This window comes from Wolffia australiana, chromosome 2, assembly GCF_029677425.1.
Source record: "Wolffia australiana isolate 7733 chromosome 2, ASM2967742v1".
Taxonomy (NCBI): Eukaryota; Viridiplantae; Streptophyta; class Magnoliopsida; order Alismatales; family Araceae; genus Wolffia; species Wolffia australiana.
The window spans coordinates 17310363-17336773 of NC_135836.1; the positions used below are offsets into that span (position 1 = coordinate 17310363).

Consider the following 26411-nt stretch of genomic DNA (forward strand, 5'->3'; position numbering starts at 1 on the left):
AATCCTGGTGTTCATCAATAGGTACACTATCACCTAAAAACTTCAGTTAGAAAACTAAAAATTAATATTTACGGACCTAATTCATTCCCCACCCCTTAGGTATAAACCTAGACATAAATGGAGAGTAAAGACAAACCATGCCAAATTCTAGAGATCGAGTAATTAATATTACCATACACAAATAAATATGATTCATCTCAGATGGATAAACAAACAAGTCGACCAAGTGTGGACTAGTAGACCAGCAAACTTATAGGTTCAAACTGACTTCATCCAAGTAAAGTGCGCAAAATAATAGACACAGCGCGAAGGGGATTTTTAAAGGTTGCGAAGGGACTCTTGTATACATGTTGAGAGAAAGAACACGAGACAGGAAGTGCAAGAGTTGCCAATCATGAGGCGTGTATCGGTTCTCTAAAGGCAGCACACCCTAATGGGCTGGGCAAAGGCCGAAAAGTTAAACCGCACCATTCTATGGCCACATCCAATCTTCAAGACCAGAGCAGCCCAATCAAACACAAAAATTTGAACTTGGAAGAGCTAAAATTACAAACTTAAAACCAGACCACCTCTAAAGCCGGGGCATGCAACTTCCCAAATTAAAAATATGTACTATATGTGCTAAGATTGATCGGGACACCGTCATTTTGTATGCAAAAATGAGAGTGGTTCTGTTTGTTTGTTTCTCATCATAATCTTCTCCATTCCTTCAGCCACCGTCAAAAGCATTCAGAGCCTCTCACACAAACATAGGAGGCTCCACTGCATGTGTCTCACTGACCATGATCCTGAAGTCGCCCCACTCCCTTTGTGGAGGGAGGAATCCAAATATCCCCCTTGATTTTTCCATACCCAACGACCCTAATAGGGCCAACCCTCTCGCGCACCACCTTGGAAAGATAAACATCCATTCACACAAGGTAGTTCTCCTTATTCTACAATCCTTTTAGATAATGTAGTATGACCATGCTTTCTTTTCCTGGTATTGAATCCAAGTTCAAACAATAAATCGGGAACTAATACAAATAGAGGTGTAAAGTTCCTCCTGCTCAGCAGGCAATATGGATGAACGAAAAACGTGCAGGAACAAGAGAAACTTCGGCTACTCATCTATCTCGTCGTATTGGCATGAAACCTCCTCCCCGGCAACAAGCTTCTCCAAAGCGTCTGCAGGCAGCCCAACAAGCTCCAACGTCTTCTCCCAAATCTTCTTTGACGTCTCCAAATTGTGGGATTCATCCGAAGCATTAGCCGGACGGCAATCATGAGAGATATAAGGACACACCGGCCACTCCTCCATCTTCAAAAGCTCGCTGTACTCAACGATCTGCGGATCTGTCCCTGCAAAAAGTGAGCTCCTGCAACCTACAACAGAATCTCACATAATTTCAATCAGGTTTCAAAAATCTAAAGTAACATGAATCGAAGGCTTTCATCACTTGCCTTCTTCTGGATCAAGAATGAAGTAGGGGATCCAATGATAACCAGTCCTCAAAGAACTGGAGAGATCCCTAGCCTAAGGGAAAACGAATCACTGAATGAAACAATTTTGAGAATTGGTGCACGATCCGATTCAAGGGTGAGCAGCTCACTCACAACGTTGGTGCGCACGATCCCAGGAGATAGACAGACTACGTGGATGCCAGCTTCAGCGGGTAATCTCTTGAAAAGAATGCTGCTGAACTTGATCTGTAAATCCAATGAGTAGTTGTAAGGTAAGAACTTTGGTAACATTCCTATGATTATATTGCTGCGGACCTGAGCGAGCTTGCTGTCGCAATATCCTCGTAAACTGGTGAATTTTCTTTTTCCAGAGACCAAATTCATGCCATCTGCTTCAACGAAGCCCACGTTGTGCATCTGACAGGTAATCCGAAGATTAAGAGCAGCTGTTTCTTGTATGGTTGGCAAGGTGAAAGAAGGGTAGATGAGCTTACAACAGAGTTGACGTTAACGATTCTGCTTGGAGAACCTCTGATTAAAGAAGGGATTAGCAGCAAAGAGAGGAGCGCAGCAGCCAGGTGGTTCACTTGGATATGCGTTTCATACCCGTCTTCCGAAAATCGCTGAGGTTCTGATTCAATGCATCTTTTATGAGATTCTCGCAGACCGAGCCAACGCAAATAAAAATTTTAGAAAAAATGAATTAATTCATGGGTATGTGCAGTCATTCTTCTTTCAAAGTTTGATTTCAGGAGAGCAAATTTCCACCGCAGCTAAATCCGATCAGAGGGCTGAAAATTTACACAATTGAATATATTGATGTTTGACACGAAATGCAATACCGTTTACTTCATGGTCGAAGGGGTTTTTAATGCAGGCCGGATGTTCTTCATAAGTGGAGCGGAACGAATTTGGGAAACATCCATTATTGGAAAGAACATTTGAAAAAGTTTCTAAGCTCGATCACGGCTCTAATATCATTCGAGAGCGGACGCAGATCAGTGTGGCTCACCTCCAATCGAGAAAATTCCAGCATTGTTGATCAAAACATGCACCGGTTGAAGACGAGCATTCCAGGCTTTGGCAAACCTAACGACCGACTTGAGCGACATAAGGTCAATCTCCATAACCTTGAAGAAGTGCAAAATGGGTGAAGAACTTCTCGCAGAAAACAAATCGAAATTCTCGCAGAGGGAATCGAAGAACGCACCTCAACATCAAGAGGAATCCCCTCAGCTTGCCACTTCCGAATCAGCTCGTGTGCAAGGTTCGTGTTCCTCACGGCCATTACCAAGTGCGCTCCAGCCATAGCCAGTTGCCTGGACCATCAACAGCACCATTACGCCGGCAACCGAGTACATGGCGAGATGACCGGTACCTGGCGGTTTCGAGGCCGATTCCGCTGGTGCAGCCGGTGACGATGAAGGTCACCCCGTTCAGAGGCGGAAGGGGAAGCGGGTTCTCGAGGTGGCTGGCCATGATTCGCTGAAAGAGGAACTCGGCGCAGATGCTGTACCATCCCCGAGCCCACTCCAACCATGGCAGCCCTCTCTTGCTCTCCCCCGAAGCTCTGGACGGCGTCGCCATGGCGGTGAAGTCAGATCTCTGGCCCCTTTCTGCATCTCTTAAATCTGTCCGCAACTCCGATCCGATCATGGTCGGTTCTGGAGCGATCCGAACGGATGACGAGGCGTCTTCCGTCCATCGCCATGGTTGGGAGACGGATTTCCTTGCCGTTAACTGGATTCCTATTAACATTGGACGATCGATGATCGAAACCTGTTGAAACTAATGTAGTAGAATAGAAGAGGAGCAGAAGAGCAGTAGCGACACGAAGAAGAGAGGAAGATGAGATACGAAGAAGATTATGTGTGAAGTGTTTCTTGTCTTCAATGTTCAAATCACCTACCTATTTATTGTCAGATAAATGAAATGATGGTCTGTGGTTATATCCCTCATTGAAGAAGCTTTTAGATGACTAGTTCGGAGCGAATGACATGAGGAGCTATGCCGACATGCTTTGCAATGATGATATTTCGTGTCACATCGTATCGTTTAATTTCTAAATCTGAACCAGACTTTCCATGGGACCGATATTAGTGGCGTTCATTCAAGAGCTCTCTGTGTCCTGTCAATTTTGAGATGAGTCTGCAGGACTGACACGTGACAATGAGAGACCATAAAAAAAATGCGATTGAGGAAGTGCTTCTATGCCCGCTCAACTATGCACGAGGCGAAACTTTTAGAGCGAAGAACGTTATTGAGTATTTATTATTCTGGGCTGAGAGGCAGGGTTCTGATAAAAATAAGAAAGAATGTTATACAAAGTTGGCACATGGTACAAAGTTAGAAAACATGAAACCATTAAAGAACATTCTGCATTGCCCAGAGCTAAATTTTGTAATCTATGGGGGAATCCTATGAGCAAGACAATGTGGACCGGTTTATTAAATCAGATTCGGAGATAATTGATCAATTAGATAGACTATGTCTAAAACTTTCCCATGATAGACTATGTCTTCAAGGATTGGACGTAATCCCCTCTCTCTCTCTCTAAAAACTAACCGGATGCCTCATTTTTTTTGGCGCTCTTCTTTCGCGCTCTCTCTCACCCATTTCATTTTCCTATATTCTCTCTCTCTTCCCGGCGATCCTCCGGCGATTCTCCGGCTTCCGAAAAAGCCCCGCCACCAATCACTGTTGCCGCCGCCACCGGCCTCCGCTCGTACGCGCCACCCGTACGCGCAGCTGCCCTGTACGCGTCCGGCGGCTGCAACCCATCCCGCATCTGTGCACGCCCGGTGCCCACCATCGCCCAGCCGCGCGGCCCTCTCGCGCGCGCGCCCTGCCGACCGGCATCCGCACGGCCCCCTCGCGCGCATCCTGGTGTTCGGCGCCCGCGCGGCCATCTCTCGTGCCCATCTGCGCGACCCAGCTGCGCGCGCGCCTGGTCATTCGGCGCCGTGCAGCATCCTCGCGGCCTCTCCGCGCGGCCCTCCCGCGCGCGCCCTGCCGTAAGGCACCCACGCTGCCGCCCCGACCATCAACGCCGAGACACGGCTACTAGGCTATTCGATGACGGACCGGTAGAAGAAGAAGAAGAGGAAGATACGGTTGAAGAAGAATCAGGAATTGAAGTCCTGCTTGAGTTCAAGAAGAATGGCCGTGTGATTTGGAGAGACAGCATCGACTGTGAACTTGAAATTATCACTGAAATTGTATCGCGGTTGAGAGGAATCCCGTCAACGTACTTCTGGAATTCTCTTGTTCTTAGTTCTAAGTTTATTTGGCATCGAAGAGAAGTTGATCAAAAACTAGAAGAAGCCCTGCGCCAAAGCGTTTTTGGGAGTTTTATTTTTCGATTTCTTCAACGAAGACTCCGATCAATGCCGTTGTGATTCCCCTGATCTAGATCCTCACCGGAGGTCGTAATCGATGAGAGCTTACACTGAATCTTCTCCATCTATTGTCGGCCTTAATGGGGCATCAGAACCAACTGCCGTTGATCTAAATTGACCCTAAATTTATTCCCGTTGATCGCTGGTGTGCCCATTCCCTTCTTTGTTCCGCTCCGGTTGCGGAACGCCAATATTGGTCCAAGTTTGTTTTCCTTCCAAATCTGTTCCGCACGTTTTCTTCCTCTGATATTGGGTTGCATCAGAAACCTCTGCTGTGGCAAATGATCGGCTCCTTACTTGATCGACACCAACAACGTGGTTCTTCTGGCCTGATCGGGTTGGGCTCCTTCATACGAAAGTTGTCGCAGATTAAGAAATATGAAGGGAATATTTACTATTCATGAGCAATTGACGATTCTACGAGGCTTTCCTGAAGCTGGAGAATCGCCGGACGATCGCCGGGAAGAGAGAGAGAATATAGGAAAATGAAATGGGCGAGAGAGAAAGAGCGCGAAAGAAGAGCGCCAAAAAAAATGAGGCAACCTGTTGGTTTTTAGAGAGAGAGAGGGGATTAAGTCCAATCCTTGGAAGACACGTGGTTTTTTTCCACGTTGCCCGTGTAGCAGGGTCCTTGCTTGAAATGTCCCGGTTGCCCGTGTAGCAGGGTCCTTGCTTGAAAGGAAACATAAAAGGAAAGTTGTTCCATCAAACAAAAAGCGGCAAAAAAAAGAACATCCATGAGAAGTGCGAGCAGTTGAGCTATGAGAGGCCTGGTTGAGCCCACATGACCTTGAGAAGAGATGGGCAAAGCGTCTTCTCCAGGCTGCTCCTGCTCTCTTCTTCCACCCGTCATCTCCGCCAGATCCATGCTCAGATTTACGTGCGGGGCCTTCACCAAGACCAGTTCCTCCTGACCCAACTCATCTCCTACTGTCGCCGTCTAAGCGAACCCCGGTATGCCCTCTCTGCGTTCTCTGCCACGTATCGCCCGACCGCGTACCCCCTCAACGCCATTCTTGAAGCTCTTGCCGCCGAGGAGGCTTGGAGGCTACGGTCCGTCGGCGTGTACAAACGACATCTCAGGGAATGTTCATCGTGGGATCAAGCTCGCCGGCCCAATTGCTTCACTTTCTCTCCGCTTCTTCGCTCGTGTGCCGGCTCGAAAGTGCTGATCCGGGAAGTCCATGCCCATGTCTGCAAGTTCGGCGGCCATGCCGATGTTTACGTCGCCACCACCCTCCTCGACTCCTACTCAAAATGCGGTGATTTGGGCGCCTCCCGGGATCTGTTCGATCAAATGTCCGAGAGAAATGTCGTCTGCTGGAACTCGATGATCTCGAGCTTGGCCAGACATGGCGATATTTCCGGTGCTAGAAAGCTGTTCGATGATATGCCTGAAAGGAACGAAGCCTCCTGGACTTGCATGCTCACTGGGTACGCGCAGAATAGCTGCTTTGACGAGGCTCTGGCTTTGTTCTCCGACATGAACTTTGTCGGGATCAGGTTGAACGACATGGCCGCTGTCAGCCTTCTGTCTGCTTGCGCCAATCTCGGCGCCCTCAACATCGGCCGAGAAATCCACCGTCAACTGAAGCGTAAAGATTCCGACTTGGACTTGTTCTCCGGTGCCGCGCTCATCGACATGTACAGTAAGTGTGGCGCCGTCGAGGAGGCCGTCACAGTGTTTGACAAAATGCCAAAGAAGAATGTGGTTGCGTTCAGCTCCATGATTATGGGGCTGGCCATGAACGGGAGCTGTGCAGAGGCTCTGCAGGTTTTTGATCAGATGATGATGGCTGGCTTGCGGCCAAACGATGTGACTCTCGTCGGAGTTCTCTGTGCCTGCTGTCATGGTGGACTCGTGGAAGAGGGTCGTCGCCATTTCGAGTCCATGCAGAGGATCTACTCAATCGCCCCCAAGCTTCAGCATTACACTTGCATGGTTGATCTGCTAGGGAGATCTGGCCGGGTCGACGAGGCATTACGGCTGATTGGGGAGATGCCAGACGAGCCGGATGTGATTATCTGGGGAGCTCTGCTCGGCGCCTGCCAAGTCAACGGCCGGGTTGAGCTCGGAATTTACGCCGCTGACCGGATCCTGGAGCTTGATCCCCAACACTCTGGCAGCCTTGTGTTCCTGTCGAGCTCCTGTGCTAGAGTCAGGGACTGGAATGGCGTGAGAAGGATTTCAAGGAGGTTAGGGGCATCGGAGATGAAGAGGATGGCAGGGAAAAGCTGGATCGAGACCGATGGTGTCGTGCACCAGTTCTTCGCCGGAGACCAGACTCATCCTCAGAGCGATGAGATCTTTGCTAAGCTTGCAGAATTGGCTCTTCTCCTGGAGCAGCACGATCGCTGCTTTGATACAGGCTCTGTCGTCTGTGTAGTGGAGGATTGTGAAGAAATTTGGTGTGTGCCTTGACTGTCATTCTCAGGTCCATTAAGCCCGTTTCCAAGACATGGGAGATAGATTACTGGCAGTGGATGGATTAAGTGGTTAAGAATATTGAATGACATAATTTGCAAGCAGAAGATTCGGTCAGGGCTATACACAACATTAAATTCATAGGGGTTTTCTGTCCACAAGAGTGAAGCATGCTCTCTGGGGGAAGATACCGAGGTAGCTTCACATTCCGCATAGCTGGCGTACAGAAAATTTGCGCAAAATGTTACATCGATTGGTTTCAATGAGGGTCTTCCTTATTTTGTTCACATTCCAGTCATGTATCTGCAATATCACGACTATAATTCATATGGCCAATTCGAATAAGTCGATATATGCCTTGCTATGACATGATCGGAAGCTTGCACCTTATTATCTGTTTGGTGATCCTTCAAAACCTGCTTGTCCACAATATACTGAAGTGTATGGGAATATCATGATTGATATCTTGGCGGCATATTTCAGCTTTCATCCTGTAAGTTCCATCACAACGCAGCTTAAAAAGGCATTTGTCATTGTCTACTTTGATTAATATGATGGGGTCCCACAAATGTAACAAACTTGGCCACTAACTTGTCCACTGAACCATTCTAGTCTAAGTTGACAAGCTTCTTGTATGGAGGCCAAAGTGGCGGTACGATTGGCATCTGACATCCTCACATCTTCGGAATCCTATGCACTCATGCTTAAGAAAATCATGAGTAAGATTTACCATCCAAGAAGGGAGCAATCATGTGTATGTCCACCCAGTCTGCTCTCGAAAATAATCATCCATATTGCCCTAATAGAATCCTAACCTTCTTTAAACATCAAGATGTATATTGTGCAGTAATGAGGGCTTGGTCTGGCCTCCACTACAGCATTCCTTTGTCTCCGACCTATACAATGGTGAAGACTCATGCATGAATTGCAGAAGAGGCATCTAGACTAACCTTGTCCTCTAGATTCTCAAACCATTGATCATGTCAAAGTAGTGTTCGCCAGTCCCGATGCCGGCACCGGATACCGGTATCGGGACGGATGCTGAACTGGATACCGGAATTGAATTTTCCGGTATCCGTTTTTTCCGGTATCTGGATACCGGATATCGGTATCGGATATCGGTTGCTATAGTGCCGATATCCGATACGGGTATCCGTCCGATACCGGCATCCGTCTCCCGTCTCAGGGGAACAGATGACCGTATCGGATATCGGATGCGGATATCGGTTTTTGATATCCGCATCGAATTTCATAAGACATAAGTTATGTCTTATGAAATGTCCCTCGATTTTATTTTCAAAGGTTTGAATCCAAAGGGAGCAAGCAACGGCAGCGGGCGGAGTAGGCGGACAGCGGGGAGTGGACGGCGGTGTCGGCCGACGATGGCACCGGCGGAATCGGCGGACGGCAGAGTCGCAGGTACGTTATTCTAATTTTTGTAATTTCGGTCTCCAATTCTCTCTTCTCATTCTCCAATTTCCACTCTCCCATTCTCCTCAGGCCCTCTCTTCTCTCTCGACCGTAGTCTCCAATTCTTCTCTATTCTCGAATTTTGTTGAATTTCAACGTCTCGAATTTTGTCAGCATCGTTGAGAATACTCATCCCCATCGTTGCTGGTTTGTCATCCACATTGTGTATGATCGAGACTAATATTTGAATAATCCATGTCTCAGGGGGACAGATTTTATTTTCAAAGCTTTCTCTCTCTAAACTACTAATATTTGAATAATCCATCTGTATATTGGTTACGGAGCAAATTTAAATACTTTTCTCTACATTTCGAAATTAATCAGGGTTCATCACAATGTGCAAAAAAATCATTTTCCTTGGCAATTTGGATAGCTTGCTCTCTCTGAACTATTTATCTTGGATAATCTATCCGTACATTAATTATGTAGCAAATGTAAATAACTTTCTCTGCATTTCGAGATTGATCATGGTTCATCACAGGTTTGTAAAAAATACATTTCCTTGGCAATTACATAGCTTTTTCTCTCTAAATTCTTTATCTTGAATAATCTTCCTGTACATTGATCACGGAGCAAATTTGAATAACTTCTCGAGATTGATCAGGGTTCATCACAATTTGTAAAAAAATTACATTTCCCTGGCAATTTAGATAGCTTTCTCTCTCTCTACACTATTCATCTTGGATGATCTTCCTGTACATGGATTACGGAGCAAATTTAAAAATGCCCTTTCTCTAAAGGAACTTTAAGTTCCTCTCTATTGGAGAAGAGGCCGAAGAAGAAGAGAAAGAGTGGGGATCTGTAAACAAAAGGAACCGGAGCATACATTACGTATCAAACGAGCCCACGTTCATTGAAGCTGAAGGAGAGGAAACTGAACAGGTACTTCAATATTCTCTATTTTCATTAGCCTTAATTGGTCATTTAATCACTTAATTTGTCATTTATCCCTGAACTTATGATATTGCCACATATTTTCAATATCGTGCTCACCCTCCCACTCTCTTCTCTCCCTCCTTCTCTCCCTCTCATTCTCACCCTACCTCTCTCATTTTCTCCCAAAATATGTGGCTATCTCTCTCCCTTGCTCCCTTATTCTTCTTCTATTTTTTTATCTCTTCTTCATCTGCCTCATTTTCTATTCTACAGTTGTATTCTCTTCTTATTACTCTCACTCCTTTTCGCCTTCTTTGTTTCTTTTTGTCTTCTTCCTATTCAAAGGTGACGTCGTCGAAGCTGTCGAAGTACGAATGGGAATTGGTCAAACAGTTCTGTCGCATCCTTGGCTGTTTTGTCGTATCGATGAATCATGTTTGCAAGACAGTGATGCCGGCGATCTGCGATGTCCTATATCTCATAAACGGCCTCAAGGTTCACATGGAGGAAGTGGTCCAGCAAATCGAAGATGGACATTTTTTACATCTGTTCGACGCTTGCACGAAGGAGATCGTTCGAACATGGCACAGGCGTGTAGAGCGATGCTTTCCAAGCTTACACAGTACGCGGAGATATTGTGGGCAAATGAGGCGATCACGGCCGCAGCATTGATGGATCCAATCCACAAAGGGGCAATGCTCCGCCCGGGGGTCCGAGAGACGACCATTGCATACGTATGGTCGTTGTTGCCCGGTGACAGGTCGAGCCGTGTTCCAAGACGGGCCGCTGAGGAGGGGCAGCAAAGAGGTGAAGAGTTGGAGTGGCTTAGCACCACTATGCAGCACGTGGAACCGGCACCGGTGACAACGCAATCGGCCTGGGATGAGTTCAACCAGATCCTTGCGGAGACTATGTCAAATGAGGGTGTGTTTACTCCATTCTCTTTGTGGGCCACGACGGGGGCGAACCGTTTCCCCTTGCTTGCAACCGTCGCGAGGGACCTATTATCCGTATGTGTGACGAGCGCCCCTGCTAAGCGCATGTTCTCGGTTGGCAATGCTATTGTCACGTACAAGCGTTTGCGTTTGTCGCTAATAAGCATTGAAACACTAATCACTGTGAAGTGTTGGGTCCGTGCAGACAACAAACGTTGGTACAAGGACGTCGAGCTAGATGAGGATGCTGACGATGATGAAGATGGTGTAGTCGCATGTGCTCAAGGTACACATCACATAACTAAACTAGATCTTCTTATTTATACGTAATTATCGTTACTTATCACTTATCTTATGCAACACAGGTGATGATCAGGTGATTAATCTTATTCACTGTATTAGTAACTTTAGGTAATATTAACATTATTACTTAATCCACTAACTATAAAACACACTTTAGTTTTCCTAAAATGATATTATATTTATTTCTTAATAGCCCTGGTTGTTATGTCAGATTAAACCTATTGTTAATTTTATTCACTATATTAGCAACTTTATTTACTCCAAAATGACTATATATTAATTACCTAGTAGCATTAGTTGTTAGGTCATATTAACATTATTACTTAATCCACTAACTATAAAACGCAATATTATTTTCTTAACATCAAAAATTCCATTTTTTTCTTAATAGCCCTGGTTGTTATGTCAGATTAAATCTATTGTTAATTTTATTCACTATATTAGCAACTTTATTTACTCCAAAATGACTATATATTAATTACCTAGTAGCATTAGTTGTTAGGTCATTTTAACATTATTACTTAATCCACTAACTATAAAACACACTTTTGTTTTCCTAAAATGACATTATATTTTTTTCTTAATAGCCCTGGTTGTTATGTCAGAATAAATCTATTGTGAATTTTATTCTCTATATTAGTAACTTTATTTACTCCAAATTCACTACATATTAATTACCTAGTAGCATTAGTTGTTAGGTCATATTAACATTATTACTTAATACACTAACTATCAAACGCACTTTTGTTTTCCTAAAACAACATTATATTTATTTCTTAATAGCCCTGGTTGTTATATCAGAATAAATCTATTGTTAATTTTATTTACTATATTAGTAACTTTACTTACTCCAAATTCACTACATATTAATTACCTAGTAGCATTAGTTGTTAGGTCATATTAACATTATTACTGAATCCACTCACTACAAAACGCAATTTTGTTTTCTTAAAATAAAAATTACATTTATTTCTTAATAGCCCTGGTTGTAATGTCAGATTAAATCTATTGTAAAATTTATTCACTATATTAGTAACTTTATTTTCTCCAAATTCACTACACATTAATTACCTAGTAGCATTTGTTCTTAGGTCATTTTAACATTATTACCTAATCCACTAACTATAAAACGCACTTTTGTTTTCCTAAAATGACATTATATTTATTTCTTAATAGCCCTGGTTGTTATGTCAGATTAAATCTATTGTTAATTATATTCACTATATTAGTAACTTTATTTACTCCAAATTCACTACATATTAATTACCTAGTAGCATTAGTTGTTAGGTCATATTAACATTATTACTGAATCCACTCACTACAAAACTCAATTTTGTTTTCTTAAAATGTGATTTAACTGAAAAATCGCTCGATGGTATATATCGTCTTACGGAAGTTTGAATTTTCCGATATGGGATTGCAAATAACTGAACAAAAATTGGTGGATATCGATTTTTTATATCCGGATATCGGAAACCGATATGCGGACATCGAAAATCGATATCCAGCATCCGAGATCCGCCTCGTCCCTCCCCCTCTGATATCCGGTATCCAACCGATATCCAACCCCTGATGGACGGATATCGCCCGATATCCAATATCCGATATCCCAAACCGTCCCACTTTTTCCCGGATATCGGATATCGGTTGTCCGATACCGGATATCGGACGGATATCGGGATGGCGAACACTATGTCAGAGCATCATTAGAAGAAGTGATTAATTTTATCCCAATCTTGAGGCCAGAGCACAATGTTTGGATAGAGATAATTATCAAAGGTGTATTATTAAGCATGAAGGTCAATTAAATTTAGGTGTTCATGTGTATTCATTTATATCATCCATCATTATATGTAAAATGCCTAATTTTCATGATTTTGCTATGACATGACATTATTTCATGATATTTTCACCAATGCCATGCCATTCTGGTAAGTCACAATTTTCATATTAGTTCCTTAATGACTTAAGTGGATGAATAATGAAGCAAGAGACGAAAGAAAAGATTGAACGAAACAAAGTTGTAGTTTGGGTTTTCAAGTCAAACTAGTGATTCTTGAAAACTAAACTTTCTGTTTAATTATTTATTTCATCTGGCATGAGTTTAAAGAATATGAAAATTAGAAACAAACGGAAAAAATCATTAAAAATACCGTATAAATAAAATATGAATTCTCTAGGGTATATATCATTAAGGATTTTCAGGGCCTAAAATGCAAACAAAATTATAGGCATGGGGCAATGACTGCAGCAGCTGACGTGGATGTCCCAATCTCAAGGCCTAGCATATTGCCTATGTAATACAGTGTGGCCCATAGGAGCTCTAGAGCATTTATTTCATACTAACATTTAGTGTGAATAAGGATGTTTGTCATTGGATGACAATCTAAAAATCAAGACTTGGACCCCACAATGTACAAAAATATATTTAAGTTTTGTTCTATTTGCAGTAAAAATACCTAAAAAATCCTAAAAGTGGACTTATAATCGTGTTTCTCTGGTTAAAAGAAGAGTGATTAGCATTGTTCACTTGATGGTGCTCATCTAGGTGCAAAAATCTCGTCAATCCATCAAAATAAGAGGGTGAATCGTCACCAACACATCGGAATACTCCAAATCTGAAGAATGAAGTGATTAATGAGCTTTGAACTTGATTTGAGGCCTAACTTTTGGGGGTTAGAAAGATGTAATATTTGTTACTTTTGAACTGGAATGGACTAAAATTCCAATTAGATTAGAAAAAATGAAATTTTGATTGAATCCTCACTTTGTTTTCCTTGTGTTTGCCATAAATGTTTTGTGGTAAATTTGGCCGATTGTTTCTCACTCATAACTTAACCAAAATCTCACGCATTTACTGGCAATAGATACCTTTTTGGGCCCCCTTTCTATTGATACTGGTATATAATAATAGCAATATTGTGGTTTGACCATATCATTCTCATGAAAGTTGCAAATTTTGGGCGTTGATTTGTGAGATCCATATCTCGATACTCAAATCTCCAGATTACATTATTTTTAGAGCTTTAGAATCCTCTATTTATCAGCTTTCTATCTATCACTCATTCATCCAGTTATGATTCAATTTCTTGGTCAAATTATTAACTTTCACTGATGTCATTAATCAGGTCATTTTAAAAGCCTTAACTTTGAAAAGTTATTCAATTTATCTCATTATAAAGAATTCCCATATTTATAAGATTATAGTACTATTCTGGTCCTCAGTTTAGCTAAAGTGGGTAGGGCACCAGGTAGACTATTGAGGTTGAGACATTGATTTGCAAAAGCCGAAGAGAACTTGGAGAAATGGACAATATGCCTCAGTAGTTCATTAGATAGGTATGTAAATGAAATTGGGAAGATTTCTAATCACAAATTGATGTAATTAAAAATATGCTCTGTTCTATATTTATTCATGAAATTCCTGCCATGAACTCAGGTTTTGTTGTGTTTATAGATTTATACATAAATTAATTAAAATAACTACTTAAGTCTTAATTTTAATTTGTGAAATTATTTATTGGTATATAGAGACTAACCCTCAATTGACTTCGGTAAAGTCAATTTTCTTTAAGTTCAGCGGTTAATCTAATATTATCTTGAAGTTTATTTGAATGCAATGACAAGGGAAATTAATGAGTATATATGGTTTCAAATGGAGAAAAGGAGGAGTCCAAGACACAACCTGGACCAGAAGAGGAGGCCTAAGATATAAAGGGAAGAAATTAAGACTCAATCTATATTTGATTAGGCGCCTATTGACTGATCAAACAGTTGCATTCATTGTGTATCTGGCCCAAGGGGCCATGCCTAGATCAAAAGAGTCCGCATTTTGTGGATCTCCCCTGTTCAAATATGGTGCCTATTTTTCAGATATTTACCAAGGAAGAGTGTGGATCTGATGAGCCATGGGATGTATTCCTACCATCCATTTTCAAGAATCACATTTGGAGCAATCTGGAGCACTGAATACCTCAATTTAATGTCCAACTCATTTATAAAATTACCTTTGGATTCCACCCTAGAAAAGGCCAGGCTTCTGAAATAACATTTTCTATGATCTATTCTAGTTCATAGAGTGTTGGAGAAGTTGTAGAGAGGCTGATCATGAGTTTGAGTGTATAACACCATTTGGCCTAGAAATGGTATAAAAGTGACATTTGTTTCATCTCTCTCCTTGGATTTTCGTAAAGTCTTTTCATGGCATAAATGAGGTTTTTTTCATGGCATTGGAATGTCAAGCCCAAAGAAAACCAATAGAAAATCATACCCCTTTAACACCAAATATAGTCTCTTCAATGACATGCAAAAATCAACACATCATTCCCTACTTGCCACTAATTGTTGCATCACTGATAATGCTTGCAAGATTCATTTCACTACTCCCATTTTGTAAATCCACCATTTTTGCAAATGCAACATATAAAGTACACTATTGTTGACCATAGAGTTCCCAAGGGGCAAAAGCTGCTCTAGCAGCCATGCAGCTGAATATGTAGCCCTGAGCCTAGTGCATAGTTGCAACTATAGCTGATGCCACCTCTGAAAAAATTGCACAACATCAACAACCTAATACTAATGCATTGCCAGTGTTGTCATTTTTGTCTATGTGCAAACAACATTCTGAACCACTGATAAGTCCATTTAAGGGGTAAAACTGTCATTGAATCAAAATTTTCTTTTGATATAACACTTGGAAAATTCACATTAATCATTAAATAACATGTATTGGATGCCTCAGAGTTTGAACCATATAGAGGAGGATGTATTAGTCTAAATTTAATTTGAGTAAAGGCAATGAGCATTAGGAAAGAAATAAAGATTGAAATAAGTGAGAAGTATAGAGTGTCTAGAATATCCTAATATTATTTTCAAGATCAGGGTATTGAAGATCTGAAAAGAGGATTGTGGGTTTGATGATGATGAACAAAAAATCAAACCTCTAGAATATTTATTTCGGAGATGTTATTGTGTGATAAAAACACTATAGTGATGCTATATAATTATTCTCAACATAATTTAGGTTTTGCTTTATTCCATTTGCTTTAAAAAACTGTTGATTCTCTCATAGTTGGTTTTAATTTTTGTGTATAAAAACTATAAATATAATTAAATGGAAAAATCATCAAAATTTATTTATTGCTCTCTATGGTTAGATCCTTTTTGAATTCTACACTTAGTTAGGAAACATATCAATTCTGGCATTTAATCAAGGAATTATCGACTTATACTCTTTTTTTGGTTGATCTCAAGTGTGACATGGATAGTCTAGCACTTGACCCTTACACCAATAATGGGTGAAGGCACAACACCTAGCCTGCCTAGTTTTCTACTTCAACCTATTGTTGGAATGTTGGTCAGGCCACCCCACTACCCTAACGCATATGTGCCCTTTATAGATACTTCTTGGCACACCACATTCAATATTTTATTCTTTTGGAAAGAATGCCCTGAAATTCCTACTACAGATCTCATGCGTTATGTGCAACATTTGGAGACTATGGTACCAAGGATAAGGTCTTTGTATCCCACGTCAACACTACCCTTGGTCAGCCAATGCTTAATGCAAATACCAGCATCAACTCTGTGTAATTCATTATTAGACCTGATGTCACTGCCCAAACATTGCACATAGGGTGTACACAACATCCACTCATGCCCATTGATAGTTATGGCACATCCATTGTTAGTGGCATGATGTGGGTATGAGCAAAGACCCTTCACGCATGCAACACAATGTTGGACACCACTACTGCCAAGAGTGTGTGTAGTGTTACAGCACTTGCAGACCGGAAGCCTGACTCACCATCTATGTGGGATGCTGCGAGGGGCGTGCCTAGTCACTGACAGGGGCAATGACACCAATGCATGCGGTGTAGATGGTGGACACATGGCCGCTGCAATGGAGACATAAGAGATTAGGGGGCTAACATGAATGATTATTTATTATAAATGCACAGAAAATAACTAAAATTAGGGGTAATATTACAAATAAAATTAGGAACAGACCTTTTGTGTTCTTACTAATCAATCACATCTCGTGTATATGCAAGTTTCCTCCTAATACGTGGAACCCATGTTTGTCTTAGATCAAAAAAATCTAATGGCACTTCTTGAGGGGAGTTATAATTGTTATCAATCTTGTATATTACTTGTGTATTGAATAGGAATATATAAATAAACTTAACTCTTTTGTTGGCCTACAACCTTGCCTTAGGTATCTCACATAAAAGGCAGGGTTAAATCCAACCCTTAGTATCAATAAATTTATAAGTCAATCAGTTATCCCCATTTCTAACATATGTAAAATTGTTTTACACCATTTTATGCCAAACATTTAACGATCAAACATTTATGAATACCACTTCTCATATTTTATGCCAATGTGCCACACACCTCAGGAATACATCCCTTGTAATCCTCCATCATGGCAACCCACATCAGATTGAGAATTATGGAAGGAAAATTATGGAGGTGATAATTAATTGTTGTGATGTTTTTTGGATCTATTCAAAATTTCGTGCGTCTTCCAAATCCAATGTAATAGTTTTGATATTTATTGGAGCTCAAATGAGCAAGGAACAAAACCCTAAAAATCTCAGGAGTGAGAATCTCTCATCAGGAAGAGAGGAAATTTTGGGCCAAGTCAGGTCTTTAAAATAGGATAAATCTATGGTTTTTATTGAATAAAAAAATATGAAGTTAAAATACATAAACAATATTAACGCTGAAAATCCGCACACATGATGGATCGAAAATGATAGTAATATCTATGTGCAATTCTAGCTAATTTATCTACTTCTTTATCCTTATCTGGATATATTATCAACATTTATGTTAAGTTGTGAAAAATCATGTAATAAAATCATTTTTTTCTAATTTGGAATTAATTATTGTCATTTGTGGGACTAACCCCACTTAACTCATTGAGTTAAGTGGAATGAATCTCACTCTCTTCTTAGTTTATGTGGAATATGCAGGAATTAGGTGAAACTTTCATGAATAAAAGGGATAATTAAATTAAAGAAGAAGCTATTTGGACCAAAGGAGCAGGATCACCCACAACCCTGGGAAAGAAAGGTGGCCCAAACCAAGAGAGCTGACTCTACTCTAAAGGCCCACTAAGGAAGCTCCACTAAGCCCACTATGCGAGGCATCTTGGGCCAAAGAAAGGATGGCAGGGGGAAGGTGCCGTCGTGATTATTTATGACCATTTTAGGTGCTTGGATACTGAGTGGAGGACACCTTTGGACGTGGATCCAAGCCAGAGAAGAAGATCCAGCCATTCAATCCATAAAACATCCAAGGATGGAGACTTAAAGATAGCACCTTTAATGCTAATTAAGGAAAGTAGTCTTGAACGTCCCTGGGGTATTTAAAAGGTCTCGATGCTGATTGGAGGACCACAATGGACGTGGATCCTGACCCATAAAAGAAGATCTGGCCATCCATTGTATTAAAAATCCAATGGCTCTCATTTGCTCTCTCTCCCTATATAAACCCCTTCACTCTATTGTAATATTCATCTTGTGATTCAATCCAAAGTAATGTTTGGTGGCCTAAGTGCAATTGAGTCATAGATCCATTCACCTCAGTGAGTGCCAGGCTGAGCAGGAAGCATCCAAGGCTGAAGAAGCTGGTGGAAAGGAGAAGAAGAAGTCCCTTGGGCCTTGGAGGGTGTGACAAAGAGGTTACCTTCTTATTTCTACTTTTTCACTCTTTTATGTTCATCTTTTGTCTTTTAATTAGTCTTCAATCAGCTAGACAATATCCAGACGGTTCCAATGCATCCAACCAAGCTCTAAAATTCATTCTATAACTCATTCTAGAGTGAATTTAGTGCAGTCCATTTTTTCTCTCTCCTCCACCAAGCCACTTTCCCCATTTGGCATCCGGACTCAGCCAAATTTTGACTAAGTCAAGAGTCCTAGCCTGTTTCATTTCCTATTTTGTTTGGCTTTAAAATACTTCGAAAAGTTCCTAAAAAATTATTTTCTGCCTACTAATATTATTATTATATTATAATTATATTTTAAATTTCTTTGTTTTATATTTTTATTTAATTAGTTATTTATCTTCATATGTAATAAACCTACTAAAATTATTTTAAAAAATAGAGTTAAATCACAAATTCTTAAGGAAAAACCCTTGCTCCTTGTGGATTGACCCATACTTTCCCTACGCTAGTAAGGTTATTATAAATTTTTGTTGTTTTAATTCGGATAAACCAACAACAGTAATTAGTGAAGTTAGCTAATCACTAATTACCCATAAAATCTGAATTATCAACACAAAATTAAGCATGAGGTGGCATCAACAACTTTTGAAGATCCTAATAACTGTACCCTAGTTAATATTTGACAAGGTACATGTAAAAAACAATGATACTAGTACATAATGCATGAGGGTTGGATGAGAGATGAACCATCAATGTTTAGAAATATTTGAACACACAGGTGATGATTTTCACTCGATTGTACCAAGATTTTTGATGACATGCACTTGAAAATGATGTGAGGAGTAATCACTAACATAATTATCCGAAATCTTCAACACAGTTGGAGTTTTGTGACACTGTAATCTGTCATATGAAAATTCAATCAGAATTTCTAGTATTTCTGAAAGCTTATATCACTTGCTGAAGTATGCTTAAGTCCATAAAAATGTTGGAAAAAATAATCAGATTAACATAAGGCATAACAACTACTAAATATTGAAATCAGAAAAATAAAATTATTTTGTTTCTATCCTAGATTATTTTTTACTTTATTGTGTAGATAGGATGTTTTACTTGGTAATTATTTGCATGGAAAGTAATCAAATCAATCGGCATAAACTCATATTTTGATTTGAAATCAAATAACAAGCCATGACTTGGGATAATAGAAGCTGAAGGAAAATATTTAATAAACTTAACTCATAATCTCCTCTACTTAGAGAAAATTTTTAGCCAGGAAAAGCTACGAATGTTTCTTATATAATTCCAATAGTTAATGTTGTCATATTAAATTACATAAAAATAATGGTATTTTCTCAATAAAATAGAACATTTGAAGTTAAATGGGATTATATTTTAAATGGGAATGTTGGAATTAGAAGACGGAGATTAAATGAATATTCCATTCTCCTAGGTTATGAAGAATTAAATTTCAAAATTGATTGTTATATCAATTAATGTTTCCCTGGCTTTGATGGTATATCTCAATAGGGTTCATATAAATATTTGGAAGAATATACTCTTATTTGTCTAACTTTTCACTTCCGTGATGTTATGCGTGAGGTTATAAAAATCTGATTGTTTGCTTTATGTCTTAGTGATAAAGCTAGTAGTTTGTTTAGATACTTATCAATTAAATTTAATTGCTGGAAGTTAATAGAAATCACATTCTTAAAAAAAAAAATTTGTTGGAAGAGTGAATGTTTATTGAAGAACAAAAAGAGAATTTTGTGAAGGTCTTGATGATTCTCAATGTAAGGCATGGAAAAAAAGAAAACAGTTCACTCAAAAAAGCCCACACCATAGAAGATAAGATTGGAAAATTCCATAAGTGGATGTACTATTATCATCTATATATGAATGACACACTCAGAATTTCAGGAATTTTAGCAGAAAATGATGCTTAGTATGCTGTTCATAATCGCAATGGACAAAATGCAAATTCTAAGAGGGGTGGATGATTAATGTAATTGCTTTTGAGCATGATTTACAAATCAAAGAACTACTAAAAGATTATTTAACTACATGTGTTGATAGTTGAAAATCACTTATTCATCTCATCCTTCTCAAATAAGTAGTTCACTTTGCAAGCATTGTTCCATCGCTGATCATGTAAAACAATAGGCTTCCCATTTCATGAAAAATTTATGGCCATCGACAGGTCCTAGATGAATAGACCTGTAGCTCAAAATTTTTGAAATTTTAGAGTTAGCAGATACCCTAGAAATAACATGCCAAGAATTGCGTATATAAATCCTTCTCCTTTTCATCAGCAACTTATACCCACAACATGCCAATCAGAATAATTTTTTCCAAGTTACTATTGGGTTCTGGAGGCCTTGATCTAGACGAACACGATGATTTCATGCAGCAGAAGTCATAACAAAATCATTACGACATAAAAATGAAACGAAGCACATGTGAATGGACTTCATCCGTAATTTCTTAGATCTTTAAGCAAGCGGAGCCAAGATGCTCATGTGTGTAGACTCTAGATGTATCCAGGAAATCCTCGGCATGTCGAATCTCCTCTTTCACCTTTTTGAACTCTGTTCAACCTCCTTTGCCATCATTACGGCGTCATGATTGCATTGGGAATGGAAAGGAACCATGGGATGAATCAAGAATAATGAAAGGCCCGTGAACAATTCTTGAATGGGTGATTTTTTTAATAGCCTTACCCTATTTATACTCAGTGACTATTTTTCATAAAACCCCCCAAATTTTAAGTATATCTTCTGACTTCTAGAAGATTATTCTCGTGTGACCCTCTAGGCCCATGTATCAGTCTAATTAACGACTCCAAAAGCCCAATAACCTTTATTGGCCTTCCAAATTAATTAACTATATCATCACATAAATTAATTAATGTCAGATCAATTTAACCCAATCAATAGGTTGAGTCTCCAACCCGTAGGATGCCAAGCTACACCTCATGGTCTAGAAGATATAAAAGAGTGTGTATCGATTGACTCATGGAACTTGTTCATCATTGGTTACCATACATGTATAGTCCCTCATTCACTTGACACTCTGAGGATGACATAGGGTATGGTCAACTGTCAAACCCTAATTGGTGATTTGAGTTAGTATTAATGGGTTCCAAAGTCATCAAAAAACTCTTCTCTGACATTTCACTACCTTGGCCAATGAATCCAGCACATCATCTTCCTTGAGCTATCTCCTCTTATACCCAAGGTGGAAAATCCCATCTTGACCACTCAATCACCTTGGTGGACTTGTTGATTCATGTGAACTAAGATCATTTATAATCCCATGATTAGATACTCGTAGGTCATAGTCAAAGTATACCTGTCCATCCACATGACGTCTTTGGTGTCTCAGGTCTAATCACCACTTACACAACCATGATGTGAATCAACCTGATTGACAGTTTGATATAATTACCATTCCTGGGTTCATGTAGATTTCAGTGAACTCTTTCTAATAAAGAGCACCCACCTCCTATCCTTAGTTCCTGCACACTAATGGCTATGGTGTGAGTGAGGTTAGATAGTGTTATTCTATATGGATAATTTGGTGTCCTTGTCAAGTATCCATTGAAAAGGAATATTTAGACCACATGGTTAAAGACTAGTGATCTCCGTATTACAATCTTGTCATAATTCACGAAGTACGATCATGTATTCACCGATTTCATTATAAGCCTCACGTATGCACTACAATGAATATCTTCTATTAATAAATATGGAATGAGATATGGAAAGTGTCTTTGGCTTGATGACCCCATATATTTATATCAGTTACGAATCCTTCATATGATAAGTTTTTCCAGAATGTTTAGGAAAAACAAAATAAAATGGAGCAAACGCAAGCTCAGAGGATATGAATGCTCAAATAATCCAATAATGAAATGGAGTGGATGAGAGAATAAGATACCGCAAGGGGGGACCCAAAAAAATGGTGAAATGGATGAGAATGGATTTCCTATCTAGGAAACAGGTTGACTCCAAACTCAACCTCAAATGAATCCAAGTAATTTGCATTTGCTTGAAAGCCATATTCTATCTGAAAATATCATGAGACCATGCATGCAATTTGGAAATTAAAAAATGGAAAATATTATTAGATATTTCTGAAGTTCAAAAAGAAGAAGTAGAAGTACATGTGTAACAATTAGTTGACGCTATAAAGATATAACTTAATCCAAAATATTTTATTCCATCTATTTGATTCACTAATGGTTTGAAAAGTTCTAAATCTTAATTTAAGCAAGTAACTATCACTATTCCGTTGACTGAAGCAATACACCATTTTACTTGTACACTAAATTGTTCAGAATTTATGTACACCTAGAAGAAAACAGAAACAAAAACTGTTTTTAAGAAAAAGTTAGATCTATGCTACAAAAGCTTCCATAAAAATGTTGGGATCAAGGAGCTCCTCTAATCAAGTTTGTAATAGGAGGAATGATCTGTTCCAAATCATTACTTGATTCCGGATCTAGTGACAACATTTTTCCGAAAGCTTAATATGCTAAAAGAGATAGTAAAACTTAAAGCTGGAATGGAATACATCAAAATTAAAAAATATAAATTGAGAAAATAACCTTAAAATTCTTCTGAATATATATGTTTGCTTCATACTTTTAAGCATATTGATTAAGTTCTTTATGTGCATAACCTCAACAGATATCTAATAGCTTAACATTTACTATGAATGGGGTTTACTCTCTTGAACCACTGACTTTCTGGGTATCATTTCGTTATCTTGATCTTTGCATTGGGAGAATAAATTACTCCATATGATTAGAAAATATACATCTGATATTTCACGGTCTGTTTCTGATATTAAGGGAATTAAAGCATCCGCACACATTCATAGAAAATTTACTAATGACAAGTCTAAACCCACCAGAGAATGCTAATGAAAATTAAATCCCATAATTAAGGATGTATATAGATAATAAATATTAAAATGGTTAGAATCTGGTTTTAATTACTCAATTTTTTATAGTCCTTGGGTAAGTCTTGTGCATGTAGTATCTAAGAAAACTTGCATCAATTAAGAAAAAAATGAAAAAAGGTTAGAAAATTAATCTAGACTGACAGATATTTGGAGAATACATATTAATTATAGATAATGTAGACTCAATGCAGTCATTAAAACAGATCATTATCCATTGCCCTTTCTTGATAAAAGCTTGGAAAAATAATCAGGATACAACTACTTTTGTCTTCTAGGTGGATAATCAGGATATAGTCGAATAGTGATTCAACCTGAAGATCAAGAAAAAACTACTTTTACTTGTTGATTTGGAGCTTTGCATTTGGGAGGATGCCATTTCAACTATTTGATGATCCCGCTTCCTTTCAAAATGCATGGGTGCCCTTTTTTAAAACTAGTTGGAGATTGCTTAGAAATTTTTACGGATTACTTTTTTGTTTTCAGCCAAAATTTTGATACATATTTGGATAATTTATGAGAGGTAGAACATATGTATGTGGAAATATTGCTGGTTCTTGGTTGGGAAACATCCCATTTTTTGGTCCAAGAGGGAGTAGTCCTGGGGTATGTGGTTAGCAGTTGTGGGTTAGAGGTGGACAAGGCTAAAGTAGGGCTGATCTATAACCTTCCACGTCCTAGAAGCATCAAGGAACTTAGAGGGTTCCTCACCACGCAAGCTTCTACAGGTGTTCATCAAAGATTTTGCTAATTATCTAAATTGTTGATTAAATAATTGGACAAAGATATGAAATTTGAAATTAATGATGCAAGAAAGCTTACTTTATGATGATAAATGAGGCTCTGGTCAGAGAACCAGATCTACAAAGTCTAGTTTGGAATCACCCCTTTGAGCTCACGTGATGCTTTTGTTTTTGCACCAGGAGCAGTGCTTGATCAATGTATTAAAAAGAAGCCAATGACCATCAACTTTGAAAACAAGACCTTGGTATACACTCAAGTACACTATACTACAAATAAGACAGAATTTCTAGCTATAGATTTTTAAATAGATACATTTAGATGATACTTGTTAGGTAATGAAATAGTGATATTTTCTAATCAGGCAGATATTAATTACCTAATGAACAATAGAGTGAAAACCTAGACTGATTAAAAGTATTTTATTAGTGTTAGAGTTTGAGCGTGAAATTAATGATTGACATGAGTCTTAGAATTTCATAACTAATATTTATCTAAGTGAATGTTAATAGCCCAATTCCAATTGTTCAAAAAACCATCATCATCATATTTTCTTTTGAATGGTCCATCACTGGCTGGGTCCAACATAAACTGATTTTAATGGTTCAGGCCTTCATACAAGATATGTACTATTTAATGATCAGGGATTCCGCAATGAGGACAAGATCTAGAGTGTTATGTCAACTTCTCCCATGCATCATTAAAAAATTCTCCAACATCTTGGTGAAAAACCCGAGTGGGTCTGCCCGAAAGGGCAAAATTTTCTACATAATGCTAGCTCATCTTATCCAATGAATCGAGAGTTCGAGCAAGACTTCGGACCCATTACTTAGCTATATCCCATAGTGTAAAGAGAAAGAGTTGCATATTCGAAATGCGGAGAGGAACACTTTGGTAATTGTTTATCTCACAAACTTGAGACAAATTGATGTCGGACGTCGTCAATGGCGCTGTACAATGGGTAAGTTCACTAAGAGAAATGTAACTATGTGAATGCGAGTGATCTAGGTGACGTGTATGTGCAGGGCCGACGAGTGGAGATTCACTGAGCTCCGAGCTCGGGGTGGGCGACCGATGATGATGTCGATGACCTTGTGACCCTCATCGGAGCGACGATGGTGACTACGGCACGGAACGGGATAGTCATGTAGGGGCTCGCACATAACGGACGGGTTCAGCCCGTATCTAGGGAGACACTCGACTTGTAATTTTCTCGAAACTAATTCTCTCTCACCTAGTCTAACCCGAGCGCGGAGGAGTGCAGCCAAAAGTATACGACATAAGATAATGTAACGGGCGAGCAAGGGACGGCGTACCTTGGTGGTGATGTCACTCGTCATCAGAATCTTCGTCGGTGCAAAATGTCAGTGCAAAATGTCGGTGCAGACGGGGACGATGAGAGCCGTCCGAAGATGGATAGACGCCGCTCAACTGGAAGCAGAGACGTGACGCAGGAGTGTGATGATGGATGTTGGAGGCGAGGAGAGAGATGCTGGAGACTAGCGCGGCATAACTCGGCAGACGACGGAGATGCAGTGCTAGAGCGAGGCGCAAGATGGTGAGATTGAGGCAGATCTGAGTAGCGACAGGATAACTCTGGGCCCGTTGTGGGCATGGGCACTAAGAGCAAGCCAGCTCAGCGTCGGTTGGCAACACATCGCAATATGTGCGTGCGGCAGTAGCCGAGACGCAAGGCACAATAGAGACAACACATTCACTGAGCGGCGGTTCAGTAGAATGGACAGTCTGGCGTGCGGCAACACCTCGGCAGTTGTGTGATTACGGACGTATCCAGGGGTTGATTGAGAGCCTAACCACAACCGCCTTGTTCAATTTGCGCATCAACCCAAGACACAACGTGGACACCGGAGGAGATTGGCACTGACGTCACACGCAAGATTGGCATGTGGAATTCAATGACGTCACACGCAAGACCAAATGATGGTGTGAGCCACACTGACCTGTTGGAATATTCCAACTTCAGAATACCGTCCATGGTCGCGCAGTAACAATACGGGCGATGCGTGGTTGTCTGATGACGTCCCGGTGTCACGAGCGGGTTGGTTAGCGACAGTCGTGATGCATGCGCGGCAGGTATGGAATCCCCTCAGCAGCAACCCTGGGAGAAGCCATCGGCGACACTAGTGGTGTAACTTTGGTGCCGGCGGCGTCACTGG

The 26411-nt window shown here is 40.0% G+C and overlaps 1 protein-coding gene and 1 pseudogene across 1 annotated transcript; one reads left to right on the forward strand and one right to left on the reverse strand.

Moving 5' to 3' along the window:
- Positions 1-944: 944 nt before the first annotated feature.
- Positions 945-3257, reverse strand: FEY (NAD(P)-binding Rossmann-fold superfamily protein). The gene is made up of 8 exons (XM_078592392.1): positions 2822-3257; positions 2654-2762; positions 2456-2573; positions 1938-2074; positions 1759-1860; positions 1597-1689; positions 1444-1516; positions 945-1365 (listed from the first exon to the last, which is right to left on the reverse strand). The coding sequence occupies exons 1-8, from the start codon at positions 3199-3201 to the stop codon at positions 1103-1105; spliced, it is 1275 nt and encodes a 424-aa protein (XP_078448518.1). The 5' UTR covers positions 3202-3257; the 3' UTR covers positions 945-1102.
- A 2296-nt stretch (positions 3258-5553) lies between these two features.
- On the forward strand, positions 5554-7816 carry LOC144717070 (pentatricopeptide repeat-containing protein At2g20540 pseudogene; annotated as a pseudogene).
- The last annotated feature ends 18595 nt before the right edge of the window (positions 7817-26411 follow it).

Excerpts from the sequence above, each read along its gene's own strand:
- FEY (XM_078592392.1), bottom strand. The coding sequence starts at position 3,201 with ATGTTAATAGGAATCCAGTTAACGGCAAGGAAATCCGTCTCCCAACCA. Across the intron at positions 2,763-2,821 it reads ATCGGCCTCGAAACCGCCAG|GCAACTGGCTATGGCTGGAG; the intron begins GTACCGGTCATC and ends TTGATGGTCCAG. Across the intron at positions 2,574-2,653 it reads GGATTCCTCTTGATGTTGAG|GTTATGGAGATTGACCTTAT; the intron begins GTGCGTTCTTCG and ends CACTTCTTCAAG.